The sequence below is a fragment of the Leuciscus leuciscus genome (assembly GCF_965113295.1).
Source record: "Leuciscus leuciscus genome assembly, chromosome: 16".
Classification (NCBI taxonomy): Eukaryota; Metazoa; Chordata; class Actinopteri; order Cypriniformes; family Leuciscidae; genus Leuciscus; species Leuciscus leuciscus.
Genome location: NC_138740.1, coordinates 35,869,810 through 35,889,545, shown reverse-complemented (window position 1 = coordinate 35,889,545; position 19,736 = coordinate 35,869,810). Strand labels below are relative to the sequence as shown.

The window sequence follows — 19,736 nt, the reverse complement described above, 5'->3', positions numbered from 1 at the left end:
GTTTTATATGTGAATATAAACGTAATTTACTCCTGTGATCAAAGCTGTATTTTCAGCATCATTACTCCAGTCTTCAGCGTCACATGATCCTTCAGAAATCATTCTGATATGATGATTTGCGGCTCAAGAAACATTTCTGATTATTATTCAGATGAATACCGCTGTGGTGAGCATAAGAGACTTCTTTCGAAAACATAAATCTTACCGACCCCAAACTTTTGAAGAGTAGTGAACACAGAAATGTAGAAATCTTAGAAGGTTTGCAGGGTGTTGATCATTTAAAACGTACACTGTAGCTTAAATTAACCTGTTTAATTCCTTTATCTTAACGTCAAGCGTTCGATTCCCAGAGAATGAGTCGCTTTGGATAAAAGCATCTGCCAAATTCATAAATGTAAATATTCTGCCCATTTTATGTCTAAAGTGAACAACAAATTTAGGGTTACACTTTATTTTAAGGTGTCATTGTTACAGTGTAATTATATATTTAAGTACTGAGTAATATTAAGCAACTACATGTACTTACTATAGGGTTAGGGTTTGGTTGAGGGTTAGTTGCATGTAATTATGCATAATTTACTGTTATTACTATAGTAAGTACATGTAACATATATGTAACAAGGACACTGTAAAATAAAGTGTTACCCAAATTTATTTTATTGTCACTGAGATACTGTTATAGTTTTGATCATATTTTCATTTAGTTTTTAAATTTTTCCGTTTTCATTTTAGGTTTTAGTCCTTTTGTTTGCAGTTTTGGCATTTTTATTATTTTGTCATTTATTTATAATTAATTTTTATTTTAGTATATCAAGTTAAAACTAAATTAAAATGAGAAATGTTGCCTTCGCAACTAGCTAAAATAAAATTAGTTTAAGTTTTTTCTTTTCTTTCAGTTAATGTTTGTCTCAAGTAACGGAAATGTTTTTATTTACACGACACCGTTTTCAAACGAAAAACCTTTTATGCGTTTTGGCCGTTCATTTACACAATAACGGCGTTTTCGGGGCCTGAAAGCGTGAACATTTGAAAACGTGTTTCAAAGTGCAAGGTTTTGCCCTTACCGTCTTCATGTAAACAACAAAAACGTGAATTTGTGAAAACGGTGATGTATATTATGTGTTCGAGGGGTGTTTCTTGACAAAGTGACATCGCCAACTACTGGTCTGGCATGCATAATACAGCCTTTTTAGTCATTTTCGCAGATCTGTGTGAACGGAGATTGTTTTGACAATGTTGTCGTCTGTTTTTAGCACATTGTTGTCATGTAAACACACCGTTAGTTGACTATAATAACCCTGGTGACCAAGCACTATTCCTTTTGGTTTGTGACATTTCATTGGACATAATATCAGATAAATAAAAGAACGATGCAGAATGAGCGGAAAACGTATTTCTCATTTATTCTCTGCCAAGGCCCTGATTTATAGTGCCCTAATTTGCTAGTGAAATCGAATGAATTGCGTGAACGTCATGGCTGTAGCGCATGAATAATTGTGCAATTTAGAAGCACATGCAAATAAGTCAGACACACAAACACACATGCTTTTGCTTGTGAGAGCACTTGTGGCTGTCATACGACTTCAAGTATGACCATATGATTAAAATCATATAAAGAAAATTACAAATTTACAAATGAATAAAATAAGAGAATTTAGAGTGAAATGTGCATAATTGTCATGAAACTAATAATAAAAAAGATAAAGGAATTAAATAAATAAATATATTCTAAACATTTATATGTAAATATCTATATGATATAGAGAGCCTAAGTCCCGCCCCTCCGCTTCCGGCTCATGGGACCTTATTTCGGAAAAAATATGTATGGTAGTCAATGGCGAGAGACGACTCATCTTTTTATTCCGTCTGAACTGTGCCCTGAATTACACATATGATGTTTGTCAATTTAAAAGATAATTATGAAAGTCAAGAAAGTCGCAGTTTGTCATAAAACAGAAGAGTAACATTTAGTTTTATGTGAAAATCGCTCAATGAACTACATCTCTCGTCTCGCACTATGTACGTATAGTAAGACTATAGAAAAAAACGACAGACGTTAGCTTCAGTAAAGTTAGCTTCAGTAAAGTTAGCTTCATTCATTGAGAGAAAAGGTATGACGTCACATGTGCGCCTTTTGGGTTTGTAGTCTTTGTAATTACGTATTTTCACAGTCTTATACCTCAACAGTTTTACATCAAACTGAGACTTTCTTGACTTTAATGTATCTTTTAAATTGACAAACATCATATGTGTAATTCAGGGCACAATTCAAACGAGATCAAAATATTTGTTGTCTCTCGCCATTGACTACCATACAATATTTTTCCGAAATAAGGTCCCATGGTGGTCAACCGGAAGGGGAGGGACTTAGGCTCTCTATTATACTTGAAATGTTTCAGAATGATTTCGTAGGATGATACCACCTGAATTTGCATATTAAAGAATAATAATAATAATAATAATTCATTACATTTATATAGCGCTTTTCTCGGCACTCAAAGCGCTTTACATGGAAGGGGGGAATCTCCTCAACCACCACCAATGTGCAGCATCCACTTGGATGATGCGACGGCAGCTATATTGCGCCAGAACGCCCACCACACACCAGCTTACTGGTGGAGAGGAGACAGTGATGAAGCCAATCAATATATGGGGATGATTAGGAGGCCATGATGGACAGAGGCCAAGGGGCAAATTTGGCCAGGATGCCGGGGTTACACCCCTACTCTTTCGAAAGACATCCTGGGATTTTTAATGACCACAGAGAGTCAGGACCTCGGTTTAACGTCTCATCCGAAGGACGGTGCTCTTTTGGCAGTATAGTGTCCCCATCACTACACTGGGGTGTTAGGACCCACACAGACCACAGGGTGGGCACCCCCTGCTGGCCTCACTAACACCTCTTCCAGCAGCAACCTGGTTTTTCTCAGGAGGTCTCCCATCCAGGTACTAACCAGGCTCAGCCCTGCTTAGCTTCAGTGGGCAACCAGTCTTGGGCTACAGGGTGACATGGCTGCTGGTTTTGCAGCCATGCAGCCATGAAGAAGAACATTTTGTATTATTTAGACTTTTAGGGCCCACGTTATGGATGTATACAAGATTTATATATTTTTTTTATCTCATTTCAACACGATGCATGAATCAGATTAATACTGTCCTTTCTGTGGCATCAATTCGCACACCAGTGTCCATTTCTGCGATAAATCACTTAGCCATTTAATCGTATTCATATTAATTTGCAGTGGCAGTGCCCTGTGTTTTGAGCATATAATGAGGCATGATTCAAAGCTCATATTAAGTACGTTAAATCCTCGAAGAACTCACAAGACACAATGTTTTGTTTGTTTGAAAGGCTGTGTTTGCATGTGCCGTCGAGTTTGCATGTGTTTTTATGCATGCAAACCTTTAGTCTGAAAACAAAGCTCTGAATATCTTTCTAAGTTTCACTGCCTCAAACTCAAATTTCAGTGACAACATCTTCCTCGGAGTTGCTCATTGCAGCAGCCGTTGAAAAGCGGCGTTTCACCAGCCTCCCCTTTTTTTTCTTTTTTTTTCTTTTTTTTAACTGATGGGAAATGACAGCATTTGTTTGCAGAATCGCTTCAGGGGAACTGTAAAGTTCCAGTGAAAGGGGTTCCTTCATGTCTTCTGGGCTTCTTTTCCTCCATGGCCTCTGAAAAGAGCGGAAGGAGGATTTCTGTGGTACTACAAATTAAGCCAAGAGTGAACGGTGTTACTCATAGCCACAGACAGACATCTTCCTGTTTCTGAAAGTCCTGTTGGCGGCCTAAAGTCAGACTACATGTTTGAGAGCTTCCTGTGGGCTGGAATCAGCTGTTGTGTTTGTTCAGAGATGGATCAGAGGTCATTGATACCGAAACAACAGGAACAGCGGCCGTAGTGAGCCAGTCACCGAGAGCTTTTAGTGCAGAACTGAAGAATTTTTAAATCTCCACAGTGAAATTGTGGAGCAGGACTTTATCCACTAGCATTTGACTGGATTGTGATGGAAAGATATTTTATTAGGTTTAAAGGTTAGTTATTGTGTAATGTTAATTATTGTTCAAATTATAGTAATTCATTTTTTTGGATCTGTTTGGATGGATGGATGGATGGATGGATGTTTGGATGGAGGGATGGTTGAATGTTTGGATGGATGGATGGTTTGATATATGGATGGAGGGATGGTTGAATGTTTGATGGGTGGTTGGTTTGATATATGGATGGATGGATGGATGGATGGATGGTTGAATGTTTGGATGGATGGATGGTTTGATATATGGATGGATGGATGGATGGATGGTTGAATGTTTGGATGGATGGATGGTTTGATATATGGATGGATGGATGGATGGATGGATGGATGGATGGATGGATGGATGGTTGAATGTTTGGATGGATGGATGGTTGAATGTTTGATGGATGGATGGATGGTTTGATATATGGATGGAGGGATGGTTGAATGTTTGATGGGTGGTTGGTTTGATATATGGATGGATGGATGGATGGATGTTTGGATGGAGGGATGGTTGAATGTTTGATGGGTGGTTGGTTTGATATATGGATGGATGGATGGATGGATGGATGGATGGATGGATGGATGGATGGATGGATGGATGGATGGATGTTTGATGGATGGATGGATGAATGAATGAATGTTTGATGGATGGATGGTTTGATATATGGATGGATGGATGGTTGAATGTTTGGATGGATGGATGGTTTGATATATGGATGGATGGATGGATGGATGGATGGTTGAATGTTTGGATGGATGGATGGTTTGATATATGGATGGATGGATGGATGGATGGATGGATGGTTGAATGTTTGGATGGATGGATGGTTTGATATATGGATGGATGGATGGATGGTTGAATGTTTGGATGGATGGATGGTTGAATGTTTGATGGATGGATGGATGAATGTTTGATGGATGGATGGTTTGATATATGGATGGATGGATGGTTGAATGTTTGATGGATGGATGGTTGAATGTTTGATGGTTGGATGGATGGTTTGATATATGAATGGAGGGATGGATGAATGGTTTGATGGATGGATGGGTGGATAGACAGATAGAAAAAGTTCAATTTTATTTTATTGTAATGAATTTTTAGGTACATTTGTAGATTTATACATTTTTATGATATTTTAAAACATTTCACCCTAAATGTTCTTTTTTTCCATGGATGGATGAAAAGATGGAGTGATTGATGGATGGATATATAGATGGATTGATGGATGGATGGATAGATAGGTTACAAAGTTCAATTTACATTTTTATGTTTTTTTAAGAATTATGAACTATAACGATAAAGATCTAGTTCTAAAAATCATTGTGATTCATCTCGAAGCTTATTGGTTTGGATCAAGCCTGAGAATGATTGAATATAAAAGGAATGATGGGAAAATACTTCCAAGGCCGAGGCGTCTGTAAACGTAGACGCTCACGGTTGTGCTGTGTGTGTGTGTGTGTGTGTGTGTGGAACTCAACCCCTCCGGTTAGCTAACACACACACACACCTCCTCACGCTGATTAGCACACAGGAGACGGCCGCTAGCGTCTCGGGTAGTAGCGCTGCGTATCGCTTTACCAGGGGTTAAGAGGGTTGTATTTAAACATGAAAAGCAGCGTCTGAGGTGTTCCTGTCCGTCATATAATCAATCAAACTCAAGTGTATTTACCTCACAGGTGGATGGAATTACACCTGCGTCAAAACTGCAGCCGCTTCACCTGAAATCAGATAACACACGCGGATCTGTGTTCACCGCGCTTTAGAGACATGGCTCCACTCATTACGAATGCTTATTTACGCTCTTCATTTGCACTCTGTCCTTTCTTGAAACTTTTTACATAGACAATAATAACAGAACTTTTAAGACTTTAAAAACATCTGTGCGTTTGTGATGTTACACTTAGTCACATTAAATCAAAACTGACTTGATCGGCATTCTTGGTCATTGTGAACGATGCATCAGTGCGTGTTAGTCTAAAGAACAAATATTTGTTTTCATAATCTTTCTTCAAAATGAGACTTTACATAAGTTAAATTGATTGCAAATGACTAAATAAATAAAAAACTTTAACTGAAATAAGTTTAATACTTGAAGTTGAAGCATTACAATTACTAAAATGGAAATTAAAATTAATAAAATATAAAAATATTAATGAATGAATACTATAAAATATATAAATCTTTTTTATAAATTGCGAAATATAAAGTCTCAACTGCGAATTATAAAGTCAGAATTACGAGATATAAGCTCGAAATAAATTTAAAAAAATCATCAAAAGACTGCAGACTTGCAGAATTACAAAATGTAAACTCACAAAATGTGAAAGAAAAAAGTCAGAATTTTTAGATAAAAAGTTTTTTTTTAAATTTGAATCAAATAAGTATTTTTTACTTTTTTGTCTTTTTTTTGTTTGTTTGTTAATTAATCAACTTCTTCTGAAGTCAAGTTTTCTGAAATCATTTAATGCACTTTGTCAAATATTCTTGAAAACAATAATAAAGAATATAATAGAATATAAATAATACTCAAATAACACTGATGTCAATGAGCTTTTGGACTTGTTTTCTGAAAAGCCATTGAGTGAATGAATCTTGAAACGTGAGCAAATATTATATATGTTATATATATATTATATAATGGTTGCTAAGGTTTTTCAACGTTTTCGCTGCTTGATGATTTATTTAAGGATGCATTGTTTTATTTGAACATTTCATCAGCAGTTTATAACTCAGTGTGTGTGTGTGTGATCCTCATGCAGATATTTCCGGAGCTGAAGTTTAAATACGTGGAGGAAGAGCAGCCTGAGGATTTCTTCATCCCGTACGTCTGGTCTCTGGTCTTTAACTCTGGAGTCGGTCTGCACTGGAACTCTCAGGGCATCGAGCTGTTCAGCATGGACTCGCCCTGATGGAGGACGCGGGACGTCTGTTCAGGTGTCTGTGTGTGTGTGTGTGTGTGTGTGTGTGTGTGTGCGCTCGTGCAGCTCAAGTGCCTACGTTCGGCTCGCGCGTCGTCATATCCGAACCCTGAGCTTCCGTCCTCGTCACACCATTCAAAGGGCAAACAAACACGGACACCCACCGCCGGATGCACTGGATTCTGGGAATGGTACGATTTGGGGTTTCAGTCACAGGACTGATGTTGCTAAAACACTTCGGTTGATGGTGATAATCATGTGCTTGTTTTCTTGTTTCTGTTCAGATTTATGGATTTGGTCACATGTAGGGAAAATGAGTAAAAGCAAAACAGTTCTTGACTAAAGGTGAACATTAATAACACTTAATAACCCCATTAGGAATTATTATTATTAATGAGCTGATTATTATGCACAGCTTCTTCACATATCACAATATATAGTAAGTTACAAATAAATAATATTTGACCATTTCTGGCTTGTTTTATATGTAGGATGCTTTGCTGTTTTATATTAATTTATTTATTGCCATTATGTTTTGTTCATCGTACCCATATATAATCTACATCTGAGCATCTGCACAAAGAAAAACCAAAACCTTTATTTATATACATGTATGTGTGTATGTATGTGTGTGTGTGTGTGTGTGTATATACACACACATATATACATACGCTTAAGAGAGCATATTACATTTAAGTGATTTTCTAAGCATAATATGAATAATAATATTTAGATACTTGTGTAATAACATACGCAACTTTCCCATGTAAATGCAGTTTAGTGTATGATTTATGTACATTATAGATTCAGATAATTGCATGTACATTATTGTATAGACGACTACACACTGCATTTGTTGCATTGCTGTTTGTTTCCCCAGTTTTTGTTTTCATATATTTTTAGGTAGAGAGATGGACAATCTTTCCTGTCGGATTATATAATTAATAGACCGTAGGGCCGATATTTCCCAGCGCCCCGTTACTGGAGATCATCTTCTTAGGTCTTATTACGTCCCTGTTACATTACGTCACAAACTAAAAGCTTAAAGGGCCCGTATTTATGTTTATGCTATTTTTATTAATTTGTTGAGTTTTCTTTGTGGATCTTTATAGGATTTTTTTTTTTTTTTTTTTTTTTACATTGAATTTTATATTTAATGTTTAATATGTATGATTATTTCCCCCTGTATCTTGCATAGCATCTGTTTATTTTTGTCTTTTTTTACATTAGCATATTTATGTAAAATGTAATGAGAAAGATTATAAAAAAAAATTAATAAACTGAAAACAAAGAAAGAATATAAAATGTTGGTTTTACTGTAAGTTAAGGTTGTTGGAAATGAATTGTTGAGTGTTTACACATGTAATGAAACTGGATCAGGACTCACTTCTGTTTCAGATTCACCGGTCATTTAAAACAACAGCTTGGTTTGACTGCATCTTTGAGGAGTTTTGTTTGCATTAGTTATGATTGTTTCAGATTAAGTCTTTCTACAGTGTGAAATACCACCAATAAAAACAACAAATCTCCAGTTATAATTTTGGACATTCTTGTGATTCTTTAAAGCACATGTGATTCACATGAGAGTTTGAAGAGTAAAGTGTCTTCGGAGAAAATGAAAGTGAAAGATCCTCGGTCACTCTTGCGTGCTTTCCATTACAGAATAAATGAATCGTGGGAGGCAAAAAACGCCTGTGAAAGGAATGCCATCAGTAGTTGAAATCTTTTCTGAGATGCTTCATCCGCACGGCAGTGTAATCGTGTACGGGACGGGTCAGTGCAATATGAACAAAACATTACTTGATTCAAAGTAATAGATTTTAAAATGCTCCATTATGCTTTTTTGAATACCTTTCAAGTTTTAAATATCAAAAGTTCACGACAAATAAAGTTAATGTCTCCTGAAAGAATCAATTCCGAACTGCTGAAATGAATCGTCAGTAATTCCAGTCTCACTCCCTGTTACATAACTATATAACAAGGTTACAAATTTGCATAATGTCAAGTCACATTTATTTATTTAGCACTTTTTACAGTACAGTTTGCCATTGCCAGCTGATGGTCTTCATTGGCTGCCCATGAACATTGTCTACTTTGACCTTCAAACACTGTAGAGACTGGAAGAGTTTGGTTCATGTTGAGAAGATGCTGTTTTCAGCGCCGCAAATCCACTTTGATGCAGTTCAAAAGATGAGATTGATACAAAAACAAACGACGCCATTGTTACTGTTCGTATCACTGTGTGCAAGTGCTGAGGAAGATCTGGAGCTGAAATTCAGATATAGTTATGCTTTTCTTTTTTGACATGCTGAAAGTGGTCAACCAGACTGGGCCAACTGACTGAGCAGAGTAGACCAATCACAACAGACTGGGCCATCTGACCAATCAGAGCAGAGTAGACCAATCACAACAGACTGAGTCAACTGACCAATCAGAGAAGAATAGACCAATCACAACAGACTGGGCCATCTGACCAATCAGAGCAGAGTAGACCAATCACAACAGACTGAGTCAACTGACCAATCAGAGAAGAATAGACCAATCACAACAGACTGGGCCATCTGACCAATCAGAGCAGAGTAGACCAATCACAACAGACTGGGTCAACTGACCAATCAGAGAAGAGTAGACCAATCACAACAGACTGGGCCATCTGACCAATCAGAGCAGAGTAGACTAGAGATGCGCGGTTGGCGGTTACAGCCACGGACTCGCGGATCGGGCGGATGATGTGACGAAAAAGAATATTTTAATTAAATTTGGGCGGGTGGCGGGCGGTTGAACCAAGTCATCAGCAGCGCCTTGCATCGCCCAATCAGCGGATGGCGGGCGGGTGGGGTTTTGAAAATTGGTCAAAAAAGTTGGTGCGAATGGATGGCGGACGGATGATGAGTTTTGTGATGTGGTTGCGGATTAAATAATAGCCCATCCGCGCATCTCTAGAGTAGACAAATCACAGCAGACTGGGCTATCTGACCAATCAGAGCAGAGTAGACCAATCACAACAGACTGGGTCAACTGACCAATCAGAACAGAGTACACCAATCACAATAGACTGGGTCAACTGACCAATCAGAGAAGAGTAGACCAATCACAACAGACTGGGTCAACTGACCAATCAGAGCAGAGTACACCAATCACAATAGACTGGGTCAACTGACCAATCAGAGAAGAGTAGACCAATCACAACAGACTGGGTCAACTGACCAATCAGAGCAGAGTACACCAATCACAATAGACTGGGTCAACTGACCAATCAGAGAAGAGTAGACCAATCACAACAGACTGGGTCAACTGACCAATCAGAGCAGAGTACACCAATCACAATAGACTGGGTCAACTGACCAATCAGAGAAGAGTAGACCAATCACAACAGACTGGGTCAACTGACCAATCAGAGCAGAGTAGACCAATCACAACAGACTGGGTCAACTGACCAATCAGAGCAGAGAAAGCATCCTTTTAAATGGCACAATAGGGGCACTTTAAAAAACAAAATGCTTGTTTGTGAGCGTTTTAAAATAACTATGTTTATTTGTTTTTTTATAAATACTCCGTCTAATCTAAAATGACAGTGAATGAATGAAAGTCTTAAAGGTTTTTTTTTTTCTTTTTCTTTTTTCCTAAGTGCCGTTGCTCTTAAAACGAGTGGTTTAAGAGACACAAGCTGACAGGGTTTGGCCGTGCTGGATGTGTTGTTCTGCAGGAATGCACAGGAAGACGCCGTTTACTGTAATTACAGCTCGCACAGAAGGAGAATTTCCATCAGAAACACTGAGTGTTTGTCAAAGCATTCATACAGTACGAGTCCGGAGGAGCGCTCAGTCACACTGTAACCCGGTAGTCCACTTTAGACTATCTCTCATTACTGTTAAGGTTAGGGTTCGGGTTGGAATAAGTTGACATGTAGTTGCAAAGTTACTTATAGTCAGCAGAATGTCTAAATAAAGTGTTAAAGGTTCACATGTCTTGGTATTTCACCACCTTTATTTTGTTCAGGTCCTTAAAGGAGTATTTCACTTCAGAATGAAAATATCCTGATCATTTCCTCACCCTCACCCATGTTCATGTCTTTCATTCTCCAGTTTGAAAAGAAATGAAGGTTTTTGAGGAAAACATGCCATGATTTTTCTCCATAGTGACTTCAATGGGGTCCAATAGGGTTGAAGGTCCAAATGTGAGATTCAGTGCAGCTTCAAAGACTCTACAGGATCCCAGCCGAGGAATAAGGGTCTAGCCAAACCATCGGCCATTACTAATGGTGAACTAGTCCTTTAACTCCACAAACAACACCCATTATTACTGCTAAATGTAAACATCTGATTTATTGCAGTTGTGTTTTTGTCATTTTATGTCATTTGGTTTAATAGCTCTCCGCGTTTCCATTACCCTTCAAATTGCGCAAATTGAAATTGCGAATTGAAAATACGCCCAATGGAAACACGTCACTTTCGCAAAAACTCCCATTTATCGCAAAAAAGTTTTTACGCTCGCACGAGGTGTTTTTTCGGGCAATTCGAAAAAGGAATATTTCGCAAAACTGAAATGGAAACAGTTTTTGCGCATTTACAGGTCAGCTGACGTATAGATGATGCGGTGTGTTTGGACACAATACGAGACACAGATCTTTATTCAATTCATAAAAAACAGGAATACTGTTAATAAAATACTGTGAATAATTTTTTTTTTATATATAATTATGTTTATTGAATTTTTCTTAAAATACAAATATAACAAGACATCACCCCCCCCCCCCAAAAAAAGAAGAAAAAAAGCTCAGATTTTTATATAAAACTGGACCATACCATAATAAGACAGATTTGTGAAAAGAAAAATAGCAACGACATTATATAATGTATAACGTGTATAAAATAACATTTCCAAAAGATGAAGAGGATGACAAAAAAAAAAAGGTTAAATGTCCAGAAAGTTGCACAGTTACATTGTTCCTTGTAATATAACAGGGCGAAGACGAGGTTCCAGAGCGTCCAGATATGAGGTCCGGACTGTGTAAAACTGGCCTGTTTTTCCATGTTATAGGAATTCTGTCTTTTAGTTTAATTACAGGAATACTGGATTCTACACCTCAAATAAATGCCACAATCAAGACCTCGAAGCAGAAATGAGTGAGAAACACCTCATATGTGCCGCTCTCCAGTATAAGGGTCTTTCCTTGACATTAATGATTGGATAACACACATACGTCTCCTCTGATTAATAATAATGGCCAGTGCGGTGGATGAGAATCTGAGATACATAAACCTATCAACGTCCGTTGCCATGATTTTCGGATGACTTATCGCGAGAGGAAAAATGAAGTTTTAGTCGCATAACATCGGATAATGGAAACGACGTCATTTCGCACGTTTTTTGTCGACATTTAGAAAAAAACGAGTTTTGTGCAAATCTGCAATGGAAACGCGCCTACTATGTTCCTCTAATATAATGGAGCATGAAACTGCAGCATGTCTGTGGAGATCTGTGTGCCGTGCTTCTCTCTCTGCACACACGGCAGATGGAGGTTTTGCCGCAGTGCTTTTCTTGATACCTGTGAGGTCACCTTCTCTATTCCTGCTGTGTGTTTCAGGTGCTGAAGCGGACACCGGCCGAATGAAGTGTGTCGTCACAGTCACAGTGCCCTGCATGTTGAGTGTGTGTTACATCTGCAAAGAGTCTTCAGAACAACAGTAACATCTCAGAGAGTGAGTAAACACTGGCCCTGTCCCAGTTGGAGCCCAGTGTGAGTCCACACATTCATGACGTAATGCCACTGTCTGTTGGGCAGAAGTGTGTATCTAGGGCTCATATGAGCGCTCGCGAACACACTTCTGAAACCTAAAATGACAAATGAGGCCTTCTCGACCACATGTGCACATGAAGTGTGTCGTTTGGGACAGGGCCGATGACTTCTGGCCATAACTCAAGGTTAAGCGTATAGTGTGGAAAGCCTTTTAATTCCATATGTTGATTAAATATGATATGCATGACTATGAGGATGAGTTCTGTTTCAACATTTCTCTTGTTTTTAATTATTGATTTGTTTGTTGGTTACGAACAGAGATCAGAGCTACAATGTTGTCTTATCCTTATAGGCTGTTTTATTTTCACAGGCTCTAATCATTTAGAAATTTCATTTATTTTGTTTTTGAAGACTGTGATGTCTGCCGCCGTGTTATTTGAATATTAATTATATTTTTTACTTCGATATATATATAGTTTTTATGTAAATGTGTATGTGCTTTTGTCATTTTTGTTCGTTTTTAAAATATAAATTTTTTTTAATATATTTTTTAGTTATTTAACTTTTTTCAGTTAGTAATTTTAGCACTTTGTTGCCAATGCAACATTTTAAAAAAATCATAAAATTTAATGTTTTCATCTAATATTATATTTTATTTTATTTCAGCTTTATTTTTAATCAACAATTTTTTTTAATTTTTTTACTGGTTTTAGGTTTATTTAACAATAACAGCACTGGTCTGCCGCCTCATAAATATATATATATATATATTTCGCACTGTATTACTCGCATCAGTTTTAGTATTATTTCAGGTAGTTATTTTAGTACTTAAACTTTTCATTTCAAAATGTTCATTTAATTGAAATCTAATATTTATATTTTATTTTATTTCAGCTAACTCAAATATTTTAGTTTTGTTAACGATGACACTGGTTTTCTGCCTCATAAATAACTTTTTTTAATTTTTTGTAATGTTTTGTAATGCATTATTCGCATCAGTGCACGTGAGCGTTTTAGGGGCCGTTTACACAACACCGTTTTCAAATAAAAACTACAAACTTTCTCTGCGTTTTTGGCCGTTCCTTTACACGTCAACGTTTGCCGTTGTCTGGAGGCCTAAAACGGGTTTTAAAGTTAAGTTTTAAGTTTTTGAAAAGGATACCATTATCGTCTCTGTGCATAATCATGCATATTGTTTCTTTACTAAATCTCCATCTACTGGCCTGGCATGAATAACGTAACGTTGTTTTTTTTGTTGTCATTTTCACTGATCCGTGTGAACTGGGATCGTTTTCGACAACGTTGTCTTCTGCACACCAAACATGCACAGCGTACGTTTTTAGTACATGATTGTCGTGTAAACACACCCTAAGTTTTTTCACTTAGACATTTTTGTATTTAAACTTATTTCAGTTTGTTGCAAAGGCAATTTTTAGTTCAAAATTTTTATCTAATATTTATACATTCTTTCAATCCAAAAATATTTTTTTATTTTTTTATTTAACAATAACACCACTATTCTGCCGTCCCAGATTATTTTTTGCTTTTTTTCTAATTTTATTTTTTATTTTCAGATATGTTTGGTAATGTGTCACACAAATGTCATGATGTCTGGGTATTTCCCGGTCCGTGCGGCAGAGACGGCAGACAGCAGGTCAGATGTCTGGGTCAATCTCCAGATCCGCCCACTCCACCAGAGTCACTGTGACAACTGTGAAGCCGCTGGCACCAGAAATTCTGTTAAAGGTACATCGACTGATATATCCTGAACGCAGAATATCACAGACACCCAAGAACAGTGTAGAATTGCACGTGCACAATATATAAATCTAGATGATGTTTAGTCATTCCAAATCAATGCAATGCAATCTCCTGTTTTCCCTTCCTCCGCTGATCCAGCATCTTCATGTAAGTGTGTGGATCGCTGACCCTTCGGTGTCGTAAGCACTCGACTGGACAACCCAAAGTTTTACTGAGCAATTCAATGTCATATAAGAATCGTAAAACCGAGGTCTAGAGTTCAACTGACAGTCATAAAGCAGTTCCAGCTTTTACAATAGCATCCATTGAGAGATGCAGGCATATGGCGTCCCATCTGGGGTGACGAGAGGGGGCTTGACTCTTTCACGGGAGACGGTTTGTGTCGAACTCTAGACAAGACACCTCCGACCGCGCGCACTTCCCTGCTGTTAAGTTTCCTTTCGCGTTAACCGCGTGTCAGTCCGTCCATCAAGCCTCTTTACTGTTAAGTTAATGATTTTTCTGCTCTCCATCCGTTTGGCTTACAAGTTGAGTGTATACCCTCTGTTCTGCAGGTATAGGGGTCCTGTTGGCCCGTATAGGGGTCCTGTTGGCCCGTATAGGGGTCCTGTTGGCCCGTATAGGGGTCCTGTTGGCAGGTATAGGGGTCCTGTTGACAGGTATAGGGGTCCTGTTGGCCCGTATAGGGGTCCTGTTGGCCCGTATAGGGGTCCTGTTGGCAGGTATAGGGGTCCTGTTGACAGGTATAGGGGTCCTGTTGGCCCGTATAGGGGTCCTGTTGACAGGTATAGGGGTCCTGTTGGCCCGTATAGGGGTCCTGTTGGCCCGTATAGGGGTCCTGTTGGCCCGTATAGGGGTCCTGTTGGCAGGTATAGGGGTCCTGTTGGCCCGTATAGGGGTCCTGTTGGCAGGTATAGGGGTCCTGTTGGCCCGTACAGGGGTCCTGTTGACCCGTATAGGGGTCCTGTTGGCCCGTACAGGGGTCCTGTTGACCCGTATAGGGGTCCTGTTGACCCGTATAGGGGTCCTGTTGGCAGGTATAGGGGTCCTGTTGACCCGTATAGGGGTCCTGTTGGCAGGTATAGGGGTCCTGTTGGTCCGTATAGGGGTCCTGTTGGCAGGTATAGGGGTCCTGTTGGCCCGTATAGGGGTCCTGTTGACCCGTATAGGGGTCCTGTTGGCAGGTATAGGGGTCCTGTTGGCCCGTATAGGGGTCCTGTTGGCAGGTATAGGGGTCCTGTTGACCCGTATAGGGGTCCTGTTGGCAGGTATAGGGGTCCTGTTGGCCCGTATAGGGGTCCTGTTGGCCCGTATAGGGGTCCTGTTGGCAGGTATAGGGGTCCTGTTGGCCCGTATAGGGGTCCTGTTGGCAGGTATAGGGGTCCTGTTGGCCCGTATAGGGGTCCTGTTGACCCGTATAGGGGTCCTGTTGACCCGTATAGGGGTCCTGTTGGCTGGTATAGGGGTCCTGTTGACCCGTATAGGGGTCCTGTTGGCAGGTATAGGGGTCCTGTTGGTCCGTATAGGGGTCCTGTTGGCAGGTATAGGGGTCCTGTTGGCCCGTACAGGGGTCCTGTTGACCCGTATAGGGGTCCTGTTGGCCCGTATAGGGGTCCTGTTGACCCGTATAGGGGTCCTGTTGGCAGGTATAGGGGTCCTGTTGGCCCGTACAGGGGTCCTGTTGACCCGTATAGGGGTCCTGTTGGCCCGTATAGGGGTCCTGTTGGCCCGAATAGAGACTCCAGTAGCCGTATTTTCATGCAGCTTGTGTTGTTGTAAAGCTTCTATACGGCAGGGTCATTATATGAGGTAATTACATACATTCTCGGAGCCTGAACACATGAAAGTGCTGTTGTGATTTTGAAGAAAGGCCCCTGTCTTTATTTACAGAAAGAGGCTTTTACACTGATCGAGTCTGAAGACAGGCTTTAATCCAGTTATTTATATACTGTCTGATATATTATTTATTCAGTTTTTCATCAAATTTTTATATTTTAATGATTTTTAAGATAGTTTTAGTTTTATTTAAAGCCACACTATAGTCAATAAATGTATCCCTTAAAACTCAATGTTTGATCACCAAAATTGCATATTTAAACGTTTTTTCCTTGAAAACAAATTCGTCATGCTTTAAAATAGCTTGAATGTAACTCGACATCCTTGCTTCATTAAGTATATGCGGCTCTATGAATATGCAAATGAGCCCCGCCTCCACTCACTCACTCGGCTCAGAGATCCACTGGTTGACGATCACACGTTGATCTGATTGGTTACAAGGTAGTTTGTGACGTCAGAAACACCAGCGATTTCAAACCGTGTTTTTGAGACTGTCTTTGATTCTCTGCAGTTTTAAGGAGAAAATACTCAGCAATGGTGTCGACTTATGAATTTACACATGATTTGTCTTAATAAAGCATGTTATAAACACCACATAGACATAAAAACAACATTAAAAACTTGATTTTCACCACAGGGGGACATTAATAATAATAATAACAACACTGGTTCTGCCCATGTCTGGTAACAGCAGATGGTACATGCTGATTGGAGGAAGAGAGAGAGAGATAGATAGATAGATAGATAGATATGGATAGATAGTTAGATATGGATGGATAGATAGATGGATAGATAGATAGAGATGGATAGATAGATAGATAGATAGATAGATAGATAGATGGATGGATGGATGGATGGATGGATGGATGGATGGATGGATGGATGGATAGATAGATAGATGGATAGACGGATGGAGAGACAGACAGTCTGCATTATCTCTGTACGGTCTGCTTTGGTTCTGCTCTGGGCGTGACCTTTGACCTCATCAATAGGGTCAGCTTCCTGTGGGCTGGTGTTTGTGCTTCTGGCGGTCGATTGATCGGCTTCAGTGTGAAGAGGCAGGGATTCTCTGAAACTCACAGAGACAGACGTTTGTTTTGATGTCCAGCAGAACCAATCTAATTAAATGAGCTTGACCCAATGTGAACGCGCGCAGAACACTCAGTTCATTCCCGCTAGAGTTCCTGTTCTAGTTGTTTTTACTTTCCAGAAACACGGATTAGAATATGAGATCATAAACCGCATGAAAGCAGCAGCAGCTCGTTCACTGAGACGAGTTCTGGTCCATCAGATCTGAGTTTCAGCTGAGCTAAAGATGAACCTTCTCATCACGAACCAGTATATATATACAGTAAGTCCATGTTTGATTAATAAACAGCTGTTTTGTCATGTGTCATAAATGTCATTCCCCCATAGGTCAGGGTTTCCCAAACTAAAACATAACCGGACACTGGGCTTTTGTTAGACGATGTTTGAACTAAATAAAAATAAAAAAGAGAATAAATACATAGAGAATTCATGATGAATTAAGGTAATAAACAAGTAGAAAAATAAAATAATAATTTAAAGTATGGCAATAAACAAGTAGAAAAATACTATTATAATTTAAATTATATATTTAAATAAGGATTTAAATTAATTAAGGATGAAAAGGATCTAATAAATAATTATTTAGAATAATAAACATTATTTATTTAATTTAATTTATTTTTCCTAAAATAAATAGACAAAGAAAAAATGTAATTAAGAAAATAATTACATTATAATTAATTTTATATTATTATTTAAATTATAAGTATTTAAATAAAAAAATAAAAAAATATTTATACATATTACATAATACATATTTAATTAAATTATTTAAGAAAAAATAATGAATCTCACTTCTCAGTCTCAGTTTGTTTCCAAAGCGATAGAGAGACTGTAGTGTAGTGTTGTTTCTGAGTGAATGGATGACAGGAGCAGATCTTCATGAGCTCAGATCTCAGAGCTCGCGTGGCGCCATCATTATCTCTCTCTCTCTCCCTCTCTCTCTCTCTGGAATGACGTGAAGTCTGAAGCAGTTTATATCATTTTATTTGTTCAGTCATTATTGCATCTGTGGAATGTTCAGATATGCTGACGTCACGACGGGCCTCATTAAAGCGCTCGTGGAGGCCACGCAGATCCGCGCGCCATTGATTGCGTCACGCAGCCAGAACACCGTCTGTCATCCTGTAGTCACCCGGCGCGCGCCATTGTGTCCTTCATTGATCAGAGGGCGTGACCGCAACAAAAAATTCCCGCGAAATTGTTTAGTGTTTGAAACGAACGTCCAGTTCATGACGGAGAACATGAATGAAGCTGTGGAGATTGAAGCGCCTCAGTGTGAGAACAGTGACTCACTGATGCAGCAAAACTCACCGCACACACTCAAATATAGCATTACCATTACTGACGTGTGTGTGTGTGTGTGAGAGAGAGAGAGAGAGAGAGAGAGAGAGAGAGAGAGAGAGTGTGTGTGTGTGTGTGTGTGTGTGAGAGTATGTGTGTGTGTGTGTGTGTGTGTGTGTGATTGAAATTGAGTTGTGAAATATTTCTCACCACAAGGCGGCAGCAGTTCATTTGTCCTCATTTACAGACAGGAACATGTTCACCCATTCACAAACACAGCCAAGATAATAATTATTTACTATATATAATTTTATAATATAAGTATTTTTAGTAGTATTATTTAATAATAATAATTATTATTATTATTATTATTATTAAATAAAATAATAACACATCATTTATTTATAATATAAAAGTATACATAGTAATATTAATAATAATTTTTTTTTTTTTACTATTTTGTTCCAACATAAATGTATATAATGAATATCCAGTATATTTTTATGCAGATTTCACCACTAAAGAAATGTGTTTCCATATAAACATGTCATGATTGCATCATAAATATTTGTGTTTGTTTTCAGTGTGTGTGTGGTTCATTCTTAATGTGAATTTACCTGTGTCTGGCGCCTTCGTGTGTGTGTGTGTGTGTGTGTGTGTGTGTGTGTGTGTGTGTGTGTGTGTGTGTGTGTGTGTGTGTGTGTGTGTGTGTGTGTGTGTGTGTGTGTGTGTGTGTGTGTGTGTGTGTGTGTGTGTGTGTGTGTGTGTGTGTGTGTGTGTGTTCCCTAGCCTCGAAATTAGACGTATTTGCATTACAACACAAGCAGCAGAAAAACAAGATTCTGGTTTCATCTGTTACACTGTAACTTTATAAACTGTGTGTCTGTCTGATGGTACATGTTACTTTGTTTTATGTTTGCGCAATCCAATCACTTTTTCCTGCCTGTTCTTTTTTTTTTTAAAGCGACAGGGTGTCTAGACAATCACGTGACCCTCGACGCGCCAATGAGAGACGCGGAGAAAACACACACACACACACACACACAGAGAGAGAGAGAGAGAGAGAGAGAGAGAGAGAGAGAGAGAGAG

At 38.7% G+C, this 19,736-nt stretch overlaps 1 protein-coding gene across 1 annotated transcript in view; it reads left to right on the top strand.

Moving 5' to 3' along the window:
* Positions 1–8,475, top strand: part of dym (dymeclin) — an 83,937-nt gene extending 75,462 nt beyond the window's left edge. The window contains exon 17 of the mRNA XM_082141628.1: positions 6,779–8,475. Within this exon, the coding sequence (XP_081997754.1) occupies positions 6,779–6,928 (150 nt within the window). The 3' untranslated portion in view covers positions 6,929–8,475. The remainder of the gene's footprint in view (positions 1–6,778) is intronic.
* The last annotated feature ends 11,261 nt before the right edge of the window (positions 8,476–19,736 follow it).